Source organism: Microcaecilia unicolor, chromosome 10 (genome assembly GCF_901765095.1).
Source record: "Microcaecilia unicolor chromosome 10, aMicUni1.1, whole genome shotgun sequence".
Classification (NCBI taxonomy): Eukaryota; Metazoa; Chordata; class Amphibia; order Gymnophiona; family Siphonopidae; genus Microcaecilia; species Microcaecilia unicolor.
In genome coordinates, this window is record NC_044040.1 from 140,681,281 (window position 1) to 140,703,251 (window position 21,971).

The window sequence follows — 21,971 nt, forward strand, 5'->3', positions numbered from 1 at the left end:
GTGTGTAGAGGACAGTGAGGGAGGCCAGTATGATATGCTTTATAGACTAGACAGAGAATTTTGAAATAAATCCAAAAAGGAAAGGGAAGCCAGTGGAGGTGGATGAGTAATGGAGTTATATGATCTGATCTTCTAGCACAGCAGAGGAAATGTGCAGAAGAATTTTGAACAGTTTGAAGTCTTTTGATCTGTAGCAATGAGATGCCCACATAGATGGTGTTACAGTAATCCATCTTAGATATAAAATAAGCATGAATTAGCATGCAATGTGGAAGTATCAGAGAACATAGAGAATAGAACTCCTGCCTCACAACTATGGAGACCTCTTGGTGAAATGAAAGTTTTGAGTCAATGATGACATTCAAGTACTTAAAGGAATCAACCGGAGAGACAGGAAGATAAAATAATACTGAATGACTGGATGGTTGAGAGAGAGGACCAGTGATCCAGAAAGCAATTTTGTCAGGGTTAAGAACCAGCTTATGATCAACCAGCCAGTGCGAAATGGCTTTGAGAAAGTTTTACAGAGGGGCTGACTGCCAATCAAGGCACGACTGATCTTCAAAGTGAGCACCATCATCTACAAAATATTATTTGGTTTGTCTCTAGAATACATGATAGACTTGGTAGAACTATCCCCAAGAAATTCAAGCCCAGAAACCAGAAGCTACCTACTTCTTCACCTACCCAACTGTAGAAACATAACTTACAAATCTATCTACATGGCCGGATTTAACTACTTGGGCTCCAAATGGTGGAACTCAACACCAAAGATCACAAGAAGCATCATGAACTATCTTCAGATTAAAAAAGAACTAAAAACATACCTCTTAAAAAATCCTACAATAAATAAATTAGCTACTGATGTCCTTTACGATTACTAATCATAAACTATCCTATAAGCCCCGATCAAAGGGTAAACTGTAATTGTAAGCATCACCATAAGTCTCAACCGAACTGTAAAATGTAAGCCAGTACTACAACTGTAAACCAGAGTGTAATTTGTAAGCCACTTTGAACAGAAACTTGTTTTTGGATAACAGTGGGATACAAGAGTTCATAAATGTTAACTATAAACTGGTTTGGGAACACTCATTTACTTTTCCACTAGAGCTACATAAAAGTAAAATCTAATAGTGAAACTCTGAATAAGTATTGTGAGGGGACTCAAGAAAATATTGAAAAGTAAAGGAGACAGAATAGAACCCTGGGGTACCCTACATGAAAGCAACTTAGCAGAGGAGGTAATGGAATCCAGATAATTGAGAAAGAGTGATTGTGAAGAAAAGAGGGTAGCCAATTAAAAGCCGAGCCAGAAATCCTAATTTCTGATAAACGATAAAGAAGAAGAGAGTGATCAACAACGTCAAAAGCAGCAGACAGATTTTATCTAAAGCTGAATGGAGATCACTCAGTAGAGCTGTGAGAACTGACTCAGTGGAATGAAATAGATGAAAGCCCGCTTGACGCTGATGGAGAACCAGGGTGCTTTCAAAAACAGAGATCAATTGTGAATACATAGCTTTCTCAGCAAGTTTAGAAATGAAACACAGGTTTGATACTACTCAATAATTGGAAGGCATGGAAGAGCTGACATTTTTTTTTTCAGAAAAGGATGAAGCACAGCTTTCTGCCAAGTAGAAGACACAACAGGAGAGACTTTTAGAGATCAAGGAGAGTGCTAGAAGTAAAATACCATGGAAGGGAATCTTAAGCCAGAGGGAAGGGATAGGATCTAATGGACACATGGAGGAGCATATTCAAAAGAAATGTCTAAGTTGGAATTTGGACGTCTTTGTAAAACATCCAAATTCAGAGGCAGGGAGAAGGTCATTTTCGAAAAAGATGGACGTCCATCTTTTGTGTTCGAAAATACCATAGTCGTCCTAGGATTTGGACGTTTTGCAATTTGGATGTCTTTGATTTTCGACCATTTTCGAACACAAAGACGTCCAAGTCTAAAACGTCCAAAGTCAAGCCATTTGGATGTGGGAGGAGACAGCATTTGTAGTACACTGGTCCCCCTGACATGCCAGGATAACAATCGGGCACCCTAGGGGGCACTGCAATGGACTTCATAAAATGCTCCCAGGCACACAGCCCCCTTACCTTGTGTGCTGAGCCTCCCAAAACCCACTACCCCCAACTGTACACCACTACAGGTGAAGGGAGCACCTATATGTGGGTTCAGAGGGTTTCTGGTGGGTTTTGGAGGGCTTGCTGTTTCCTCCACAAGTGTAATAAGTAGGGGGGGTATGGGCCTGGGTCCACCTGTCTGAAGTGCACTGCACCTACTACTAAACTACTCCAAGGACCTGCATGTGCTATAATGGACTTGAGTATGACATTTGAGGCTGGCATAGAGGCTGGCAAGTAACGTTGTTCATCACAATTTTGGGGGTTGGGAGGGGGTTAGTGACCACTGGGGGAGTAAGGGGATGTCATCCCTGATTCCTTCCAATGGTCATCTGGTCATTTTGGGCACCTTTTTGTGCCTTATTCGTAATAAAAACAGGTCTAGCTGAAAACATCCAAGTTTTAGTCCTGGGTGTCTTTGCTTTGACCCATTATGGCTCAAAGATGTCCAGTCTTAGGAACACCCAAGTCCCGCCTCAAACACGCCTCTGACATGCCCCCTTGAGATTTGGACATCCTTGCGACGGACCTCTGACAAAGACGTCCAAAATCGTCCAAATCGATTATACCGATTTGGACATCTCTGTGAGAAGGACGTACAAGTACCGATTTATGTCACTTTTTGGACGTCCATCTCTTTTGAAAATGAGCCTGACAGTGATCTTCACTGAGTGGAACATTACTGACAAAGAGGAAAGAGTAGGAGGGGAGAATGAAGTCAGTGTGATGAAAGTTAGTGGGAGAGCTGACCTTGTCAGCATTAGGTTCAGTGGAAGAAGTAGGGGAGGGAGAGGAAGTAGGGGCCATGAGGTTATCTGGAAAAAAAAAACCCTGAAGGTTCTCGACCTTTGAAATAAAATACTGAGCTAATGAATCTGCTTGAGGTCTACAGGCTATGGTGGCACTATCCCTAGGGGTTATAAGAACAGTACAGTTTTAAACAAACACTTGGTAGGGAGAGCGATAAATATATGAGCCCAGCATTTTCTGAATATCTGGCTCACTGTAACCAAGATTTCTTTAGCATCCTCCAGAGTATGGAGAGCCCTAAAGGAACTTATAAATGACTGGATGTGTTGATACTATATTTATTTGCCTCTGTCTGCTGTTCAAGGGTTATCCTTTTTTTTCCCCCTGAAGAATCCAAGTTTTAGTAAACCCTTTGATTTTGAACTTACATTCTGGCCTGGACTGACTTACTGATTGATAGAGGAATGCAGAGAGAGTGCACCTCCTGCAAAAAAAAGAAAAAAAATCATTAAGTTAATGAATAATAGTACCCTACCACATTCCTGTTGAGCAATGCAATGCACAAATATAATGGATGCTTCAAAATAAGAACAAGCCACAGAACCCATTAGTATACGCTTGTCAAAAGCACCTGCCAAATTTGAAGCTTAACCAGTGGAATGAGGCCACCGAAGTACCGTGAGACTTCTACTACAGATCATGGTAGCCTTTTTGAAGTAGGAACTGTGACAGGCAGGAGTGAGTGGGCATCACTCCTGCTTTTGGTCTGCTAGACTACCAAGGACTATAAAGGAAGGCCTGGAAGGGGGAAGGGCACTAGAATGGATGAAGGATTCTTGTTGGCAGGATCTCTGCTCTATGGGAGGGGGAGGAGGTTGTGGATCAGAGTTTGGGAGGGGGGGGGGGGTCATACCTAGCCAGATACCCTTAGACCCTGGATGATATTCAGCTGGGACATCCATAAGTGTATTATGCAGGTGCCCGGCTGAATATCAGTCAAGACCCATATAAGTACTGGTGGCTTTTTGGTCATGGCCAGGTATTCAAAACTGGTGCCCACACATGGCCTGGCAATAAATATCCTGGTCTAACATAGCTAGAAACATTCAAAAAATGTCCACCACTACCAACTGAATATTGAATAAAATCAATGTGCACACTTGCTCACACTGCCCATACTCCACCAAAATACCACCTGTGTGCATCCCCACAGTGAAAATGTACGGCATTCTAGCAATGTGCATATTTTTCTACTGGATGGTGTTTTGTAAGAAGTCATTTCCATGCATAGGTGGCCACTTACGAGTGTAACTAATTAAAATATCAGTACAATCATTTACACATGTTCTTGCTGCTTAAAACTAGGCGGCTCCTTATGTAGTAGCGTTGTTTCCTAGTAGCAAAGTGTACCTGTCTTGTTATCACAGTAAAAGACTTTTCAGTGCTTCACAGATCAACAGAGAGCTGCACACCAGAGTCATCTGTAAAATCTCCATTCAGAGTTTCATATTAAGATTGATTTTGAGGCTTGGCATAGGGGCAACTTTGTAGTCTTGTTTTTCTTTGTGGTTGCACAGTCTGCTTTCTGAATATTTTTCTGTTCTGATTTTCTGTTTGTAATAGCATTTCAGAATTTTTGATACTAGGAGCATTTATAATCAGTTAAGCCATTTTTAAACAGACTGTGAGTGTGTTTATGCCACATATGTATTCTCTTATAATTTTCAGAGTATGGTATATTAAGTGACAGGCTGATTGCCTCCGTGATTATAAGACACACACATAAGAATTATCAAAGACTTAAGTGAAGGTGGTTATGGAGCAGAAAATATTAATATCTATGCTCAACCTCAGTCAAAGCTTGTAGAAGACTTTAATAGCAGTAGTTAAATGAAAAAAAGTGCCTTGAAATTTAGTCTTAGCTGGAACTTTAACTATGAGAAATCCAGTTGAGAAAGTGTCAACTATGATGGTTGTTTGGGAAGGGTTATCCATTATTCACTGGAGACCCTTAATCAGAGGCAATTTCTGAAGAAACCATATTTTTTGAATCTTGGTTAGTAAATGTTTGGAACTGATGATTCGTTGTAGAGCTGGAACATTTTATATTTTATAATCAAATCAAACTAAGGAGTCACTAACTTTTGGAAATGAATTAGCACTTGTTTGAAATTGATTTTTACTTCTGAGCTGGGAGGCATTGAAATTTGGATCCAATTCATTTTATATGTGAGCATTTTGGAGATGAAATAGATTTTTGGTTTACTTTTAATATGTCAATAAAGGAGGTTTTTCACCAATAGTTGAATAAATAATATATTCAATAAAGGGTATCTTTACTAATGGTGTCTTCCACTGATTAGTGGATTTATTTCCCTGATATGTTTTTTTTCTCCTTTAGGGACCTGTTTACTAAGCAGCTATATCGATACGTTATCATTTTTAATATGCGTTAACCATGTACATGTCTACAATATCCCTATAGGTGTCTACATGGTTAGTGCACACGCTAAGTGTAGGCATGATAAAAACCCTAACACACCTTAGTAAACAGGACCCTTACTAAATTAAGAATTCAAAATACATAAGTTTATACATTTTTGTATACATTTATAGGTCTTTTGATCTCATTCTCACATGTGAAGTCAATTTGGGTTTTTTTTAATGATTGCACAGACTGCTGTATTTTGCTTCACTTATAAAACATTTAGTTTAAATATCATCATTGATGCACTAGCCTTTCAGATCATTGTTTCTAGAACTGAATATTAACTAAATCGGAGGTTTTTGACAAACACAACAGCACATTCTTGATTTATCTTCCCTCTTTTAATATTATTGTTTGTCTCTCCTCCAGGGCACTCTGGAGCATAGCCCCTAGCTGGATACCTCATCCTTTAAGCTTTCAAGATGGCAGGAGCTTCAGTAAAGGTGGCTGTGCGAGTGCGTCCCTTTAACTCCAGAGAGATTGGACGTGAATCCAAATGCATCATTCAGATGTCAGGAAACACAACCAGTGAGTAAATTATTGAGGTCTTCTTTAATTCAGTGCTAAACTGCCTTTTATCTGATGGAACTGGCCTCTGGGACTTCTTCTGGCCTAGAGACCCAATCTTTTGCTTTCTAAGTGACTGCAACCACTGGTTGGTCTCTATGTGGGTAACTTGCTTGCAAAAAACATGATTGAATAAATGGATAATGAATATTTTTAACTTTTCCATTCTAAAAGACCAATAATAAATACCAGCCTTTATTTTATTTGAAATGGTTTTGGATAATAAGTTAGGAAATGTGGAGGGGCATTTTTGATATGATATCTAAATCCGGCTTTGGACGTTTTGCTGAAAACGTCCAAAAATCAAATGGTGAACATAATGATTTTTGAACCAGAAAATTGTCTCTTTTACTTTCAGAAATGGTCATTTGCTAGATGTTTTATAGACTTTTGCATTTTTCTTTCGTGGCCATTAAAAAAAAAAGGTTCAAGGGAAAAAATGCACAAAAACAAGCCATTGGGATGTATAGGGTGGGGTGGGGGGGGGCAACATTCTTAGTAGACTGGCTACACAGACATCCCAGAAGAACAGTGGATCAGTCCAGGGGGCCCTGCAGTGGACTTCACATAAAAGGTCCCAAGTACACATCGCACTGTTATCCCCTTATATTGTATGGGGAGCCCTCCGAATCCCACCAAAAACCTACTATACCCAACTATATATCACTACAATATCCCTTATGGCTGCAGGTGTCACCTATATATGGGTACAGTAGATTCTTGGTGGGGTTCAGAGGACTCACACTTTCCATGACAAGTGTAACAGTTAGAGTGGGTTATGGGCCTGGGTCTCCTTCTCTATAGTGCACTGCACCAATCACTAGGCTACTCCAGGGACCTGCTTGCTGCTCTAATAGGACTGGCCATAACATCTGAAGTTGTCATAGAGGCTAGTATGTACTGTTTCTTTCTCATCTTTGGGTTTGGGAGGGGTCAGTGACCACTAGGGGAGAAAGAGGGGGTCATACTCTAATCCCTCCAGTGGTTTTCTGGTCATTAAGGGCACCTTTTTATGTCTTGGTCATGATTGAAACAGGTCTAGACCAAAACATCTAACTTTTAGCCCTGGATGTTTTGCTTCATTCCATTATGGCAGAAAACATCCAGATTTTGGGAATGCCCAAATTCTGTCCCCAACATGTCCCTGACACGTCCCCTTTTCACTTGGATGAAGATGAAGAGCATATAAAAATGTCTTAAAAATTGGTTTTGAAAATAACAATTTGGATGTTTTGCACTGCTTTTTAGACCTTTTTCTGTTTTGAAAGTGAGCCTCTTTATAATGTTATCTGGTCTACATCCATTCTAGTGTTGATCTTATAATACTCGGCAAATCAATCAGAAGCTGCAGTATGCTATTCTGTTTTACTAGAAAGCAATACAGTACAGTCTCGATTATCCGACCTTTGGTAATCCGATCATCCGGCATATCCGATGACAGACTCCAACAGTGACATCATTGTGTTGCCGTTAAGAAGTGCGCAGAGTTTCTTCCGGTTTTCTGGTGTCACACGCTGATGGTTAATGTTAATAAACATTACACTACATCCAATGCTTATATGCTACGAAGAACCAAAAATGGATCAATGCTGCTCACATTAAAAGAAGTAGGGCATAATCCTAGAATTACAGCACATTAAAACCTAAACAATAACATCCATATAACATCAAGCAATGGCATCCATGTAAAGTATGATTGTTAATACATGAACGGTACATGCTACTATAAAGACAAAACCAGCTTCTGAAACAGCTAAATTTTCAAAAGTTTCCGAAAAATTGCATAATTAAACTGGTGACTAATACAATTCGTGAACTAGATGCATAATTTTTACCTAGTAGCAAAATTAGAGGTAACAAATATAATGGGGCTAAGCCACGCAGAATCAAGAAAACCAGACAGCATAGTTAAAAACTGCACAGTCCTCAATAGATAACCAGTGAAGTCTTATAAGTAGAGGTCTGGCACTCTCAAACCTAGAAGCTTTAAAAATCAAACGTGCCGCTGTATTTTACAGTAATTCAATTTGCCTGCCATTGGCTACAGTACATCCTACATAAATGAAGTTATAATAATCTAACCTCCCAATATTCAAAACTATTTAACTGGTCAGGACCTAGCCAGTTAAATGAAACTTAACTGGCTATCCAGTGATATTCACGAATAGTCCCAAATTGAAGCCGGGGCTTCAATTTTTAAGTTAGCTAGTTTCGGTTCCGTTGTTTTCTCAGCCTTTTTCCTGTGGTCATTGGGGGTCCATTAGGACCCAAACCGGTGGTGGGGCTCATCTGAGGAGCCATCTGGGATCAAGGTAAGAGGTTGGGTGGCCCAAAATTTCATTTAGTTTTTTTTTTTGTTTTTTTTTTTTTCGAAAAATCATGTTTTAGGCCTCAGTGGGCTGTGGAATTTAGGGTTAAATTTTTTTAGGACTCTGGTTGTCATTATGGGTTCCTTTCTTCAGCCAAAATAAGTACCTGAATATATGTAAACCGCTTTGAATGTAGTTGCAAAATCCTCAGAAAGGCAGTATATCAAGTCCCATTTCCCTTTCCCCTTTCCTAAGAACCTCTTGGGGTGGGTGAGTACAAAGATATTGTTGGAAAAATGTATTTTTAGGTAAAAAGTGAAGGTTTTGTTTTGGGTCTGTTTTGAGGGTTAAAAGAGGTTTTTTGAGCAGGGGTCACTCAAGAGGGTGTGTAGGGTAATGTTAATGTATTTTAGTGTGGATGTCAGTGGTTGCATGGGTGTTTGGGGGGTATTTTTGAATAAAATCCTAGGAACATCTTTATTTGTGAAATAAAATTTGTGAGAACAAATACGTTAGCGTTTAACTTTATATTTAAATCTGTTTATTAGCAGAAAAGATAACATACAAACAACATTGCAGAGTAACAATCTGACAACCAGTATTTTCAGCATTCTCGTACAGTGTATTATGTTCTGCTTTTTTATTTGTCCCCTCTCTCTAGTCTTCCCCCCCCTCGCTCATCCCTGTCCCCAATCCCCCCTCCCATCCCTCCCCTTACCCACCCCTCCCACAACATAGATGATCCTTTTAACAATTATAACTATGATATGAACTCTGATAATCAGTTTAAGATTCGACTTCTCGCTAACGGTTGCAGCGTGTCCCAGAAATTCGCCCATGTCCTCTGAAATCTCAGTCCTTCTCTAGAGGACAAATCCAGTAGTCCGCACCTCTCCAGCTTTAGGAGTTCTATCATTTGTATTCTCCAGGTTCTTAAAGCAGGAGCTCTAGTGTCTCGCCAATGTAATAAGATGACTCTCTTTCCCATCAGTATTGCTCTCTGTAGGAAGGACATAAATCCAGGCAGTGCTGGCTTAATACAGTTGTATTTACCAAACAATAGCATTGGGTGTCTCTGTATTGTGCGTCCCCAATATCTCTTGATTTCGCCCAGAATTTGAGTCCACAGTTGCAGTGTATGTGGGCAAAACCAGAACATATGACCAAGCGTAGCCTGAGTCTGTCTACACCAAGGGCACGCATCCGATTCACTGTACCCAGCCTTGCAAGCTCGTGTTGGCGAAATATATAATCGTAGGGCGAACTTATACTGCATCTCCAAGTATTTGGTGAAGATAGAGGTTTTCCACATGGAGGATACAAATTTGCTCAATGTCTCTCCAGAAACTTCAATCAATAGCTCTTCTGCCCAGTGCTGAGCTCTACTTCTAAAGTCTATGTCTTCTGTGGTATCTTGTAGAGCTCTATGATGATATTTGAGTGGCACCGACTCCTGTGCCCCCAATGTCATGTCCGTGCTCAACATGTCTTGTACGTCTTCACTTAAGTTAGACCAGCCCAATGCTACTATGTAGTGCTGCACCTGTAAGTAAGGAAAGCGATCTATCTCCCGTAATTTAAATTCCTGACACAAGTCTACAAAAGTGCGAGTTTTACCCTCTTCAGACACCAATTGATATATATACTTTATTCCAAGTGCCCGCCAGCGGCCAAATGCCACAGACGACGTGCCCTCCGGAAAATCCGGATTATGGAACAATGGCAAAAAAGGTGTCGCCCTCCAATCGAAATGGTGCCACCTGCAAAGCCATCGCCACGCTGCTCTCGCCGAGGCAACCAGGGGGTTCCTGACCAGATCTCTACTTAATCTCCCTCCGGGCGCATGTAACACCCAGCCCAGGTGTGCAGTAGGGGACATGGCCAGCTCTGTTGGAGTTGCTGAAAAATCCTGGCTCCCCACTAGCCAATCTCTTATGTGCCTCATGGCACAGGCCACTGTTAGTTGTCTTATATTAAGCAGACCCATCCCCCCTTGAGGTCTTGGCTTCTGAATCACATGTAAGGGGAGTCTAGGCTTTTTGTTATTCCAGAGGAAATTCTGTACTAGCCTGTTTAGAATCTTCTCCTCCTTTCGCCTCAGATATAGCGGTAACATCTGAAATTTGTAAAGCCATTTCGGGACTATTATCATGTTTACAAGGCCTATCCGACCCATAAGCGAGAGTGGGCATGAGCTCCAAAGCTGCAGTAAGCATCTCTTGGTATCTATGAGGGGTTGTACATTCCTATCATACAGGGTCCCCAGATCAGTTGGAATAGTGATTCCCAAATAGTTAAACTGGTGCTCTTCCCATTGCAGTGGGAGGGGACCCCTCCATGTAGCTCTGATTGTAGCATCTAAGGGTATCGCCAATGATTTTGTTTTGTTAAATGTGTACCCAGACAACCTGCCATATGCGCTGATTACTTCTAGAAGATTTTCCAATGAGGTCTGAGGGTCACCTAGTAGCAGCAGGACATCATCAGCATATGCGAGCACCTTGTGCTCTTTCCCAAAGACCTGTATGCCTCTGATGTCTCGCCGCATTCGGATCTCAACCAAGAGGGGTTCTAGTGTCAGTAAGAAGAGTAGTGGACAGAGGGGGCAACCCTGTCGTGTGCCTCTGCCTATGTCGAATTCTGGCGTTTGGACCCCATTCACCCTAACTGCAGCTCTTGGTAGTGTGTACAAAGTTGTTATCGCTTGCAGAGTCCATCCCTCCAATCCTACGCCCTTTAATAGTTCAAACATGAAAGACCAATTCACCTGATCAAATGCCCGCTCTGCATCTAGGCTCACAATCATTCGGGGGACTTCAAGCTCTGCCCCGGATAGCATAGCCATAATGAGTTTCCTTACATTTAAGACTGAATGTCGGCCCCGGACAAACCCCGTTTGGTCCTCCCCAATAAGCAAAGGCATCAAGGGTGCCAGGCGGTCAGCCAGAATCCGAGATAACAATTTGGCCTCTACGTTTATTAAGGAAATTGGCCTGTATGAGTTAGGCTGTAAAGGGTCTTTGCCTTTTTTTGGAATCAAGCTGATTGTCGCCGAGTTAGCATGCCTTGGGAATTGACCTGTATCTACTATGGCGTTAAGGTGTTCTGTTAGTGGCCCTATGATCTGTGGGCTCAGCATTTTATAAAACTCTCCCGACAGGCCGTCTGGCCCCGGAGCCGAGTGTAGCTTTAAAGCACCTATAGCCCTTTGCAGCTCTTTTGCCTCTACTGGATTGTTAAAGGCAGCCAGCCGGTCTAAAGGGATCTTCCCCAATCGCTTCGCTTGCAAATATCTCTGTATCTCTTCCCGAAGGCCTCCCTCCTCTGGGCCCTTTTCGTATAAAGTGGCAAAATGTTTCCTGAATATAAGTGCAATCTCTTCTAAGTTAGTCGTTACCCCGCCTGTGGACTTTTGTATAGCTGGAATGAAGCATGATTTCCGGGCCCCCTTCACCAGTCTAGCCATCATTCCTCCCGCCCTGTCTCCAAACTTGTGTAGTTTATATTTCCTGTACAGTAGGGATCTCATTGTCCTTTCGTGTATTAAGCTGTTTAATGCTGCCCTGGTGGACACCAGCAACTCATGCTGTGACTGTGCGGGATTCCTAGTATAATTCCTTTTTGCCTCTCTTAATTTCCTCTCTAGGCCTATTATACCCTGTGTGATCTGTCGATTGCGTTTACTAACATAGGCAATTATCTCGCCTCTTAATAATGCCTTGGCGGCCGACCAAAACAATATAGGATCTTCCCTATGGGCCTGATTGTGTACTATGTACTCCTCCCATTTCTTCTGTAGGAAGCTCACAAAGTCCTTAGAAGTGTAAAGATAAGCTGGGAACCGCCATCCCGGCCTCTGCTGAAAAAATGGCATGGATTCCAGGTCCACCCAGATGAGCGAATGATCTGATATTTCTTCTGGGCCGATTTGGGCGCTGATTACTCTGGAGAAGAGATCTTGGGATGCGAATATGTAATCTATTCTGGACTGCGTGTGGTGCGCTCTAGAGGTGTGTGTGTAATCTCTCTCCTCCCCGTGTAGCAATCTCCATGTATCTACTAGACCCAGTTCCTGACAGAAAGCCGCCAACATTGCAGTGGCGGGCTCCCGTCTCATCTGGCCAGTGCCTGATCTATCTAACTCCTCGTCCATCACTTGGTTCGTATCTCCTGCTAAGATCAAGGGGAATTTTGCCTGATTTTGATAGCGCGCTAACAGTTGGGCGTAGAAAGTATGTGCTGAAGCGTTCGGGCCATATATAGAGACTACATGTAGTTCCTTCCCCTGTAGATTCAGTTTAATCCCTACCACTCGCCCTTTTCCATCTTTAAACATCATTTGTGCTTGGCACAGCAAGGCTTTATGGATTAGGATGGCCACCCCCCCTCTTCGCCCTGTTGCTGGGGAGCAGAACACCTCACCCACCCAGTGTCTCTTTAATTTCTCATGCTCTTCCTGGGAGAGCCTAGTCTCTTGGAGGCATGCTATCCCTACACCGTGGCGTTTTAAGGCCACCAGTATTTTAGTTCTCTTAATGGGGGAAGTAATGCCTCCAACATTCCATGAGATTATTCGTACTTTCCTAGGGGACGTACCGGCTCTCCGATTGCCTGAACTTTAAGTAATCTCTATGTTCTTTCTCCCCAGGGCACCCAGCCTTGCCCCGAGGGAGTATATCCCCCACCGCACACCGTAGCACTATTAGCATAGATTGGTACCAGCTAGACAAGCAATAAAAATAGTGTTTAGGTTCATTATCATCTTGTGCTTTTTCTTTATCCCTCCCCTTCCCTTTTCCCCTTCCTTCCCCTTCCCTCCCCCTCCCCCCTCCCGTTTGATTCCCCCGTTCATCACCCCTCCAGCCCTCATGACAACTACCCATTTACTGTGGGTCTTAGGGGTTTCCTAGCCTCCCGGCCCCCGACTCTTATGTTCTAATTTTTACCAGCTTAACAACCCTTCTTAACAGCTGACAATGTTTAACGACACAACTTTAGCCAATTATATTCATATACACAGCAATGTATTCAGTCATTACCCACAGCTGCCCTTTCTCTCTGTTCCAGCTGTTGTACATATTTCTTTGCTTCTTCAGGTGATCCCAAAACTTTCCATTGTCCTTGTTCTTTGATTTTTAGAATCGCTGGGTATGTCAACATGAACTGCATATTCAGCTCATGCAAGCGTTTGCAATGCGGAGAATACAGTTTCCTCTTTTCTTGTAAGGCTGCAGAGTAGTCTTGAAAAATGAGAATTTGATGCCCATCAAACTTAGTCTCGTTCCGTTTTTGTCTGTATCCTCTTAGAATCTCTTCCTTATGGATGTAATTGTGCACTTTCAGAATCACAGTTCGCGGGCTGCGTCGGCCATCTTGCTGTCGGCCTATCCAGTGGGCCCTCTCCAAACATAAGGGCCCCGCGTGGTCTGACAATGCGAACTCCTGTGACAGCCATTTTTCCAACACTGACGGCAGTACTGAGGCTCCCACAGATTCTGGTAAGCCTATTATTCTCAAATTTGCCCGACGGGATCTATTTTCAAGATCATCGAGTTTTTCAGCAAGTGACCCGGTTTTGGTCTCAAGCGCTCTCACCTGCTGCAGAGCAGGGGGAAGTGTCTCCTCCATTGCCACCATCCGCCGCTCTACCTCTCCAGTCCTCCTCACTGTATCTGTTAGAAGCTCTTCCAGCGTCGTCAGTTGCGCGAAAACTTTATCAAATTTTACTTGGATCGGCTCGATCACAGTTCCCACAGTACTTGCAATTTGACGCAGTTGCTCTTCCGAGAATACCGCGGTGTCAGATTGTGGCGGGCTCTCTTCCACTCCGCCGGTCATCCTCGGTTTCTCTTTTTCTTTTTTAGTGCTTTTTGGCGCCATTGTTGTTGTTGAAGCGCTCAGGAATGTTTCCATGCGATGTGCTGTCGCTATTCCTTCCAGGCAGCAATTTTCTCTACAATTGGCAGGGTTTTTGAGAGTTAATTCGAGTTGGGGCCCAGGAGAACTCGGCACCACGTCTGCCTTGCCCTAAAGCATCACGTGACCCCCAGCGTTTAACTTTAAAAAAGGAGACTATGATAAAATGAGAAGAACGGCGGAAAAAAAACTTAGGGGGACAACTGAGAGGGTAAAACTGTACAACAGGCATGGACGCTGTTCAAAAATACCATCCTGGAGGCTCAGGCCAAACATATTCCACTAATTAGAAAAGAAAGACTGAACTCCAAAAGACAGCTGGCCTGGTTGAAAAGTGAGGTGAAGAAAGCTATTAGGGCTAAAAGAAATGCCTTCAGAAAATGGAAGAAGGAACCGTCTGAAAATAACAAGAAGCAGCATAAGGAATGTCAAAGCAAATGCAAGGCACAGATAAAGAAGGCCAAGAGAGATTACGAAAAAAAAGATAGCATTAGAGGCAAAAAAAAACATAGTAAAAAGCTTTTTCGGTATATTAAAAGCAGGAAGCCGGCAAAAGAATCGGTTGGGCCGCCGGATGACAGAGCGGTAAAAGGGGCGATCAAGGAAGACAAAGACGTAGCGGAGAGATTGAATGAATTCTTTGCTTCGGTCTTCACCGAGGAAGATTTGGGTGGGATACCGGTGTCGGAAATGATATTTCAAGCAGACGAGTCGGAGAAACTTACTGACTTCACGGTAAACCTGGAGGACGTAATGGGGAAGTTCAGCAAACTGAAGAGTAGCAAATCTCCTGGACCGGATGGTATTCATCCTAGAGTACTGATAGAACTAAAAAATGAGCTTGCGGAGCTACTGCTAGTGATATGCAATTTATCCTTAAAATCGAGCATGGTACCAGAAGATTGGAGGGTGGCCAATGTAACGTCCATTTTTAAAAAAGGTTCCAGGGGAGATCCGGAAAATTATAGACCGGTGAGTCTGACGTTGGTGCCAGGAAAAATGGTAGAGGATATTATTAAAAACAAAATTACAGAGCACATCCAAGGACATGGATTACTGAGACCAAGTCAGCACGGCTTTTGTGTGGGGAAATCTTGCCTGACCAATTTACTTCAATTCTTTGAAGGAGTAAACAAACATGTGGACAAAGGGGAGCCGGTTGATATTGTATATCTGGATTTTCAAAAGGAGTTGGACAAGGTACCTCATGAAAGGCTACAGAGGAAATTGGAGGGTCATGGGATAGGAGGAAAAGTCCTATTGTGGATTAAAAACTGGTTGAAGGATAGGAAACAGAGAGTGGGGTTAAATGGGCAGTATTCACAATGGAGAAGAGTAGTTAGTGGGGTTCCTCAGGGGTCTGTGCTAGGACCGCTGCTTTTTAATATATTTATAAATGATTTAGAGATGGGAGTAACTAGTGAGGTAATTAAATTGCTGATGACACAAAGTTATTCAAAGTCATTAACTCGCGACAGGATTGTGAAAAATTACAGAAGGACTTTACAAGACTGGGAGACTGGGTGGCTAGATGGCAGATGACGTTTAATGTGAGCAAGTGCAAGGTGATGCATGTGGGAAAAAAGAACCCTAATTATAGCTACTGTACGTCATGCAAGGTTCCACGTTAGGAGTTACGGACCAAGAAAAGGATCTGGGTGTCGTCGTTGATAATACACTGAAACCTTCTGCTCAGTGTGGTGCTGCGGCTCGGAAAGCGAATAGAATGTTGGGTATTATTATGAAAGGTATGGAAAACAGGTGTGAGGATGTTATAATGCCGTTATATCGCTCCATAGTGCGACCGCACCTTGAGAATTGTGTTCAATTTCCGGTCGCCGCATCTCAAGAAAGATATAGTGGAATTGGAAAAGGTGCAGCGAAGGGCAACTAAAATGAAAGCGGGGATGGGACGACTTCCCTATGAAGAAAGGCTAAGGAGGCTAGGGCTTTTCAGCTTTGAGAAGAGACGGCTGAGGGGAGACATGATAGAGGTATATAAAATAATGAGTGGAGTGGAACAGGTGGATATGAAGCATCTGTTCACGCTTTCAAAAAATACTAGGACTAGGGGGCATGCATTGAAACTACAGTGTAGTAAATTTAAAACAAATAGGAGAAAATCTTTCTTCACCCAATGCGCAATTAAACTCTGGAATTCGTTGCCGGAGAATGTGGTGAAGGTGGTTAGCTTGGCAGAGTTTAAAAAGGGGTTAGACAGTTTCCTAGAGGACAAGTCCATAAACCGCTACTAAATGGACTTGGGAAAAATCCACAATTCCAGGAATAACATGTATAGAATGTTTGTATGTTTGGGAAGCTTGCCAGGTGCCCTTGGCCTGGATTGGCCGCTGTCGTGCACAGGATGCTGGGCTCAATGGACCCTTGGTCTTTTCCCAGTGTGGCATTACTTATGTACTTATTATCAGGCTAATTTTCAAAAGAGATCGCCGGCGATCTTCCGACACAAATCGGGAGATCGGCGACGATCTTCTGAAACCGGCCAAATTGGTATAATCGAAAGCCGATTTTGGCCGTCTTCAACTGCTTTCCGTCGCAGAGCCGGTGAAATTTGAAGGGACGTGTCAGTAGGGTAGTGAAGGCGGGACGGGGGCGTGCTCACGAGATGGCCCTACCAGGATAATTGCACTGAAGACCATACGCTGACAGCATCTTTGACTTTAGAATTTACTTTATCCATATTAAGTTCAGCAGAGGAAATCAGGTCTCTATTGACATAAACAACCAAATATTTTAAAGATGTGGTGATCCATGTCAAGGGAAAAGACACAATAGAGAGTGACACTCAATGGTCATTTACCCCCAGATTCTATATAGCAAGCCTAAAGATTGGCGCCAAAATTGGTGCGGATTCTATAACAATGTGCATAAATTAACAAGTTTAACAAGCTAATGAGCACTGATAACAGCACTTAACAAACAATAATGAGCACGAATTGGCAAATCCCTAATCATATTCTATAATAAAGTGTGCTGGACTTCTAACGCACGCAGGTAAAAAGGGATGTGGTTATGGGCAGGGAAATGGGTGTTTTATTTGCGTTCCAAAATTTATGCGCCTAGTTATAGAATATGGCCTAGTGCACCTAAATCTATGCGCAGAATGGTGTAAATGGATGTGCGCAGATTTAGGCACTGAAATTTGAACTAAGCATATTCTATAATCGGCGCCTAAATCTAGGCACCGATTATAGAATATACTTAGTCAGCACTGATTTCAGTGCCGATTTTTTAGGCACCATATATAGAATCTGGCCCTTATTGGTTATATCTCTGTCTTATCCCAGCTGATTTTATAACCTGAATAGATAGGATAATTGGGGATAAGACTGATAAACTCTTCCAATGATTGCTAGAGATCAGAAAGATACAGTAATAGATCATCAACACAAGCTGAAAGTTTGAACTCTTGATCAGCAGTAGTCACGCCTTTGATTTTGGTATTTTGTCAAATGGCTGCCAGTAGTGGCTCTAATGCCAAGTTGAAAAGGTGATATGGAGGGGCATAATTGAACGGCGCCAGCCAGATCGCTCACCGGGTTACAACAGGATCGCCAGCGGATCGCCAGGTTTATAAGAGATGGCCGGCTTCGGTTTTCAGCCATAATGGAAACCGGGCCCGGCCATCTCAAAACCGGCGAAATGCAAGGCATTTGGGTGTGGGAGGAGCCAGCATTTGTAGTGCACTGGCCCCCCTCACCTGCTAGGACACCAACCGGGCACCCTAGGGGGCACTTACAAAAACTGTGACGAAACAGCAGTTGAAGCCGGCCAAAATCGGCTTTTGATAATACCGATTTGGCCGGAATCAGGAGATTGCTGGCCATCTCCCGATTTATGTCGGAAGATCGCCGGTGATCCCTTTTGAAAATAAGCCTGATGGGCACCCTTGTCAGGTGTCTCTCTGCAATAAAAAAGGCACTGAAAGCTCACCATTATCAGTGATCCAAGCAATAGACAATGTATAGAGAAGGCATACCAAATGAGTTTATTCCTGTGGAAAACCAAAATAGTTCAAAGTACAAAAAAGGTACCGCCACTTGACCCAATTGAATGCCTTCTCCACATCTAGTGACACTGCTAATAAAGGGGAAGAACAAGATCAGGCCAAGTGGAGTAGATGACAAAACAGTCTAGTATAATCAGCACCAGAGCACCCTTTCAAAAACCTAATTTGTGGATAAGGGATGACACCACTGTTTCTATCCTTCCCATAAGGATTTTAGCATAGATCTTGTAATCCAATTTTAAAAATTGAGATGGGATGATAATTTTGAACCAACTGAGGGTCCCTATTGCCTCTAAAAATCAGCCCATATTAGTCAGATCAGAGATCACTGCCTGATAAAATAAAAATAATTTGGGTATAATATTTTTTGAAAAAACTTTGAAAAACTCAGATGGTAAAAGCCAACCAGTCCAGAGGCTTTGCCTTTAGACAGAGATCTAATTGCTAAAGCAATTTCATCTGTAGTAACAGACTTTTTTAGTAACAGAATTTGTTGTTGCGATAATTTAGGTAGATGTAGTTAAGACAGAAAAACAATGCAGTCCTCCTCAGTACCATTACATTCTGTGCCATATAACCATGTAAATAACAGCTTAAATACATCTGCCATCTGTTTTATGGTTGTACATACATTACCATAAGTATCTTTAATACTAATGTTTCTCTGCTTAATACAATGCCCTTTCAGATAAGAAGCTAGAAGGCGACCAGTCTTGTTGTCTTCCAAATAATATACAGTACTCTGTTTAAAAATGAATAGCAGTTGCAGTTTGGCTCAAGAGAGAGTTATATTGAAATTTCAATTGCTGAAGTTAATATTCTTCTTGTCAATTATAACAAGAGTATAATTGGTTTTTTAAGCCACCGATCTCATGGTCAAGTTGAGTGTCTTTGCTTGTGCTTAAAGGCCGCACTAGTAACTTCACCCCTTAACCATGCTTTATATATTTCCCATACTGTAATGTAAGATAGATCTGATGATTCATTGTGAAGGAAAAAAAATCTTTGGTAAGGTCCAGTATGTGAGACTGAAATTTCTCATCTTGCAACAGTAAAGGATTCAGACACCCCCAGAGCAAAGTTAAAGATATTGCCTCATGGTCAAAGACTAAAGTATTGTGGATTACACACTATCCATGATAGGGACTATATATTTTAAGCATAACAAATAATCAATACTGGAATACATTTAATTGGCACAATAAAGCCTTTCACTGTAGGACGCAACACATGCTATATATATATATATATATATATAGGGTTACCATATGGCTCCAGAAAAAGGAGGACGGATTGAGCCAGCCGGGTTTTACTTCCATTGCTTTAAGCAATGGAAGTAAAACCCGGCTGGCTCAATTACTTCCATTGAAAGCAATAGAAGTAAAACCCGGCTGGCTCAATCCGTCCTCCTTTTTCTGGAGCCATATGGTAACCCTATATATATATATATATATATATATATATATATATATATATATATATATATATATATATATATATATATATATATATATCCCATCCATTAGTTTCTATCAGGCTGCATAAGGTGTCTCTTGTGAACAGTTTCAAAGGTCTACATGTAGATGCTCTGTCTAGAAAAGGGTCCAAAGGGAAATTGAAATCTCCCCCAGTGCCCCTGCATCCTGATGCACCTTTCCTTCTGGTGATCGGGCTCCGCAGTTTCTCCAGACTGCCTCCCTGGCACTACATTCCTCCTGCACCGATACCTCTGCTGCCTGTTTCCATGTTTTCCAAGCCTCATTCCAGGAATTATCCAAGCCTCACTCTGATGCTCCAGCATTCTAGCCTCTTTCCAGAGACTATCCAAGCCTCAGTCTGATGTCCCAGTATTCTAACCTCTCTCTGGAGCCCCTGATGTGTTCTGCAGTGCATTCCAACCCTCATTCCAGGGCACCAGAAGATGTGACATCATTAGTGAGAAACCATGGGACTCTCATGCATTGCCTTTGCAACAAAGTTTCCTGTCTAGTTGTATGTGCCTGCTATTGTGTTTCTCTTATTCAGCATTTGTTCTGCTTTTCCTGAGCTCAGCTCCAGTTCCAGTCCTGCTTGTTCCAGCCCTGCATGTCATCAGCTCCAGTTCCAGCACTGCTTGTCTTTGGCTCCAGTCCTAGCCATGCTTGTTCAAACCCTACTCGTCTTCCGCTACAGACTCAGCACTGCTTGTCTTCAGCCCCAGCAGGGCCACTGAGAGAGGGCAAAATTCCCTGGGTCTGGCCTCCAAGGGGAGGGCCCAGGCTCAGACACGGTGCCATCAAGCTTCTTCCTACCTTTCCAGGTCTGTCCTCTCCTGCTCCTGCGTGCTGCCCAGGACCTGGATGATTATATTAATGCAATATCCCAACTCCTGGCATGGACAAGAGCAGTGTAGGAGAGGACAGAGCGAGGGAGCAGACAGAAAGATGCGGGGGCGGTGGCCTGAGTGTGGGGGAGCGGGGGTGTGGTGGCCCAGGTGGGGGGGTGGGTGCGCATGCACGGCAGTCCAGTCCTGCCCCGGATCCAGCTGCATCTCTCAGCAGCCCTGAGCCCCAGTCACAGCCCTGCTTGTTTTCAGCTTCAGTCCTGCTTCTCCCCAGCTCCAGCCCAGCCTTGCCTGCTTTTTGCCTTAGAGCTTTGTCCTGCCCAGGTGATCCACCTGTCACTAGCCGGTATCCGGCGGCGGTCCAAGAGCTCACTTTCCCTGAGATTGTAATGCCCAAATAGGGTGTAAACATTATGTGCATGCCCTCTCACATTATTGATGTTATGGAAAAACTGGGGATCATCAGAATTAGGAGCATAAATATTGAAGATAATTATAGACTTCCTTCCAATGTTTCCCTATGAGAAACCAAATGAATATCATGTCCCTTGCGTAAGGCTGCAATCACTCCATTCTTCCTTCCACTGGCCGGAGTACAATAATAGTGCTCAACCTATCCACCACACAACTTTTCCGTTTCCTTGATGTTCAGTGAGATTCTTATAAGAGACAGTCATCAGTTTTTAGGCATTTTAAATATAGTACTAGCATCTTACATTTAATAGGGTGTGGGATATTTTTCTTCCAGAGAGACAAATGTAGAGGTACCAGATCATAAGAGTTAGCAAACAGATCTCTAAGTATACTCACCATCAATCACCTAGAGCATAAATAGTCCAGTATACATAGTTATACATTGTTGGGAAGGTAACTGCTGCACACCAAAGACAATGCTGTCAAGTAGCTCATAGAAAAAAGAACAAAAAAGACTTCAATTGGAGGAAAATATGACACACTCAGCTTAAGGGTCATGCGTTGGCATAAATGATGCTTCAAGCCAACGTCAGCTATAGAAATGATGATCAAGTAGCATTAGCTATTTGCAGGCAGACTACTAAAATGCACATCATAGGGCTTGATCATTCAGAATGCTTGCAGCTCTGCTGGCTCATCAAAATTTTTGTTAGCATTTCAATAGGTCACTCATTCATGCAGGGTAGAAGAGGCTATATTGTGTCCTCCAATGCTTTCAACTTAGGGCATATCTCAAAAAACAGCTTCCTCTTCTTCATCATTGTCTTGGCTAAATCTGAGACAAAAAGGACTTTCTTTCCTCCATAAATAAGTGATGGTTTAGCCCTTGCTGTATGCAAAATTTGAAAGGTTTGCAAGTACCATAACATTTTCATCACCAACAGTTGAGGAGTACCTGCCCCCACTGTAGCTTTAGAGGGGACCCTGTGTGCATGTTATAATTCCAACAGAAGCACAAAAGTCATAACCAACACTTGA

The 21,971-nt window shown here is 42.6% G+C and overlaps 1 protein-coding gene across 1 annotated transcript in view; it reads left to right on the plus strand.

Moving 5' to 3' along the window:
* The first annotated feature begins 5,796 nt into the window (after window positions 1-5,796).
* KIF1A (kinesin family member 1A) overlaps window positions 5,797-21,971 on the plus strand; it is a 483,588-nt gene continuing 467,413 nt past the window's right edge. Inside the window, 1 exon segment of the mRNA XM_030216849.1 lies at window positions 5,797-5,902. Coding sequence (XP_030072709.1) covers window positions 5,797-5,902 — 106 coding nt within the window.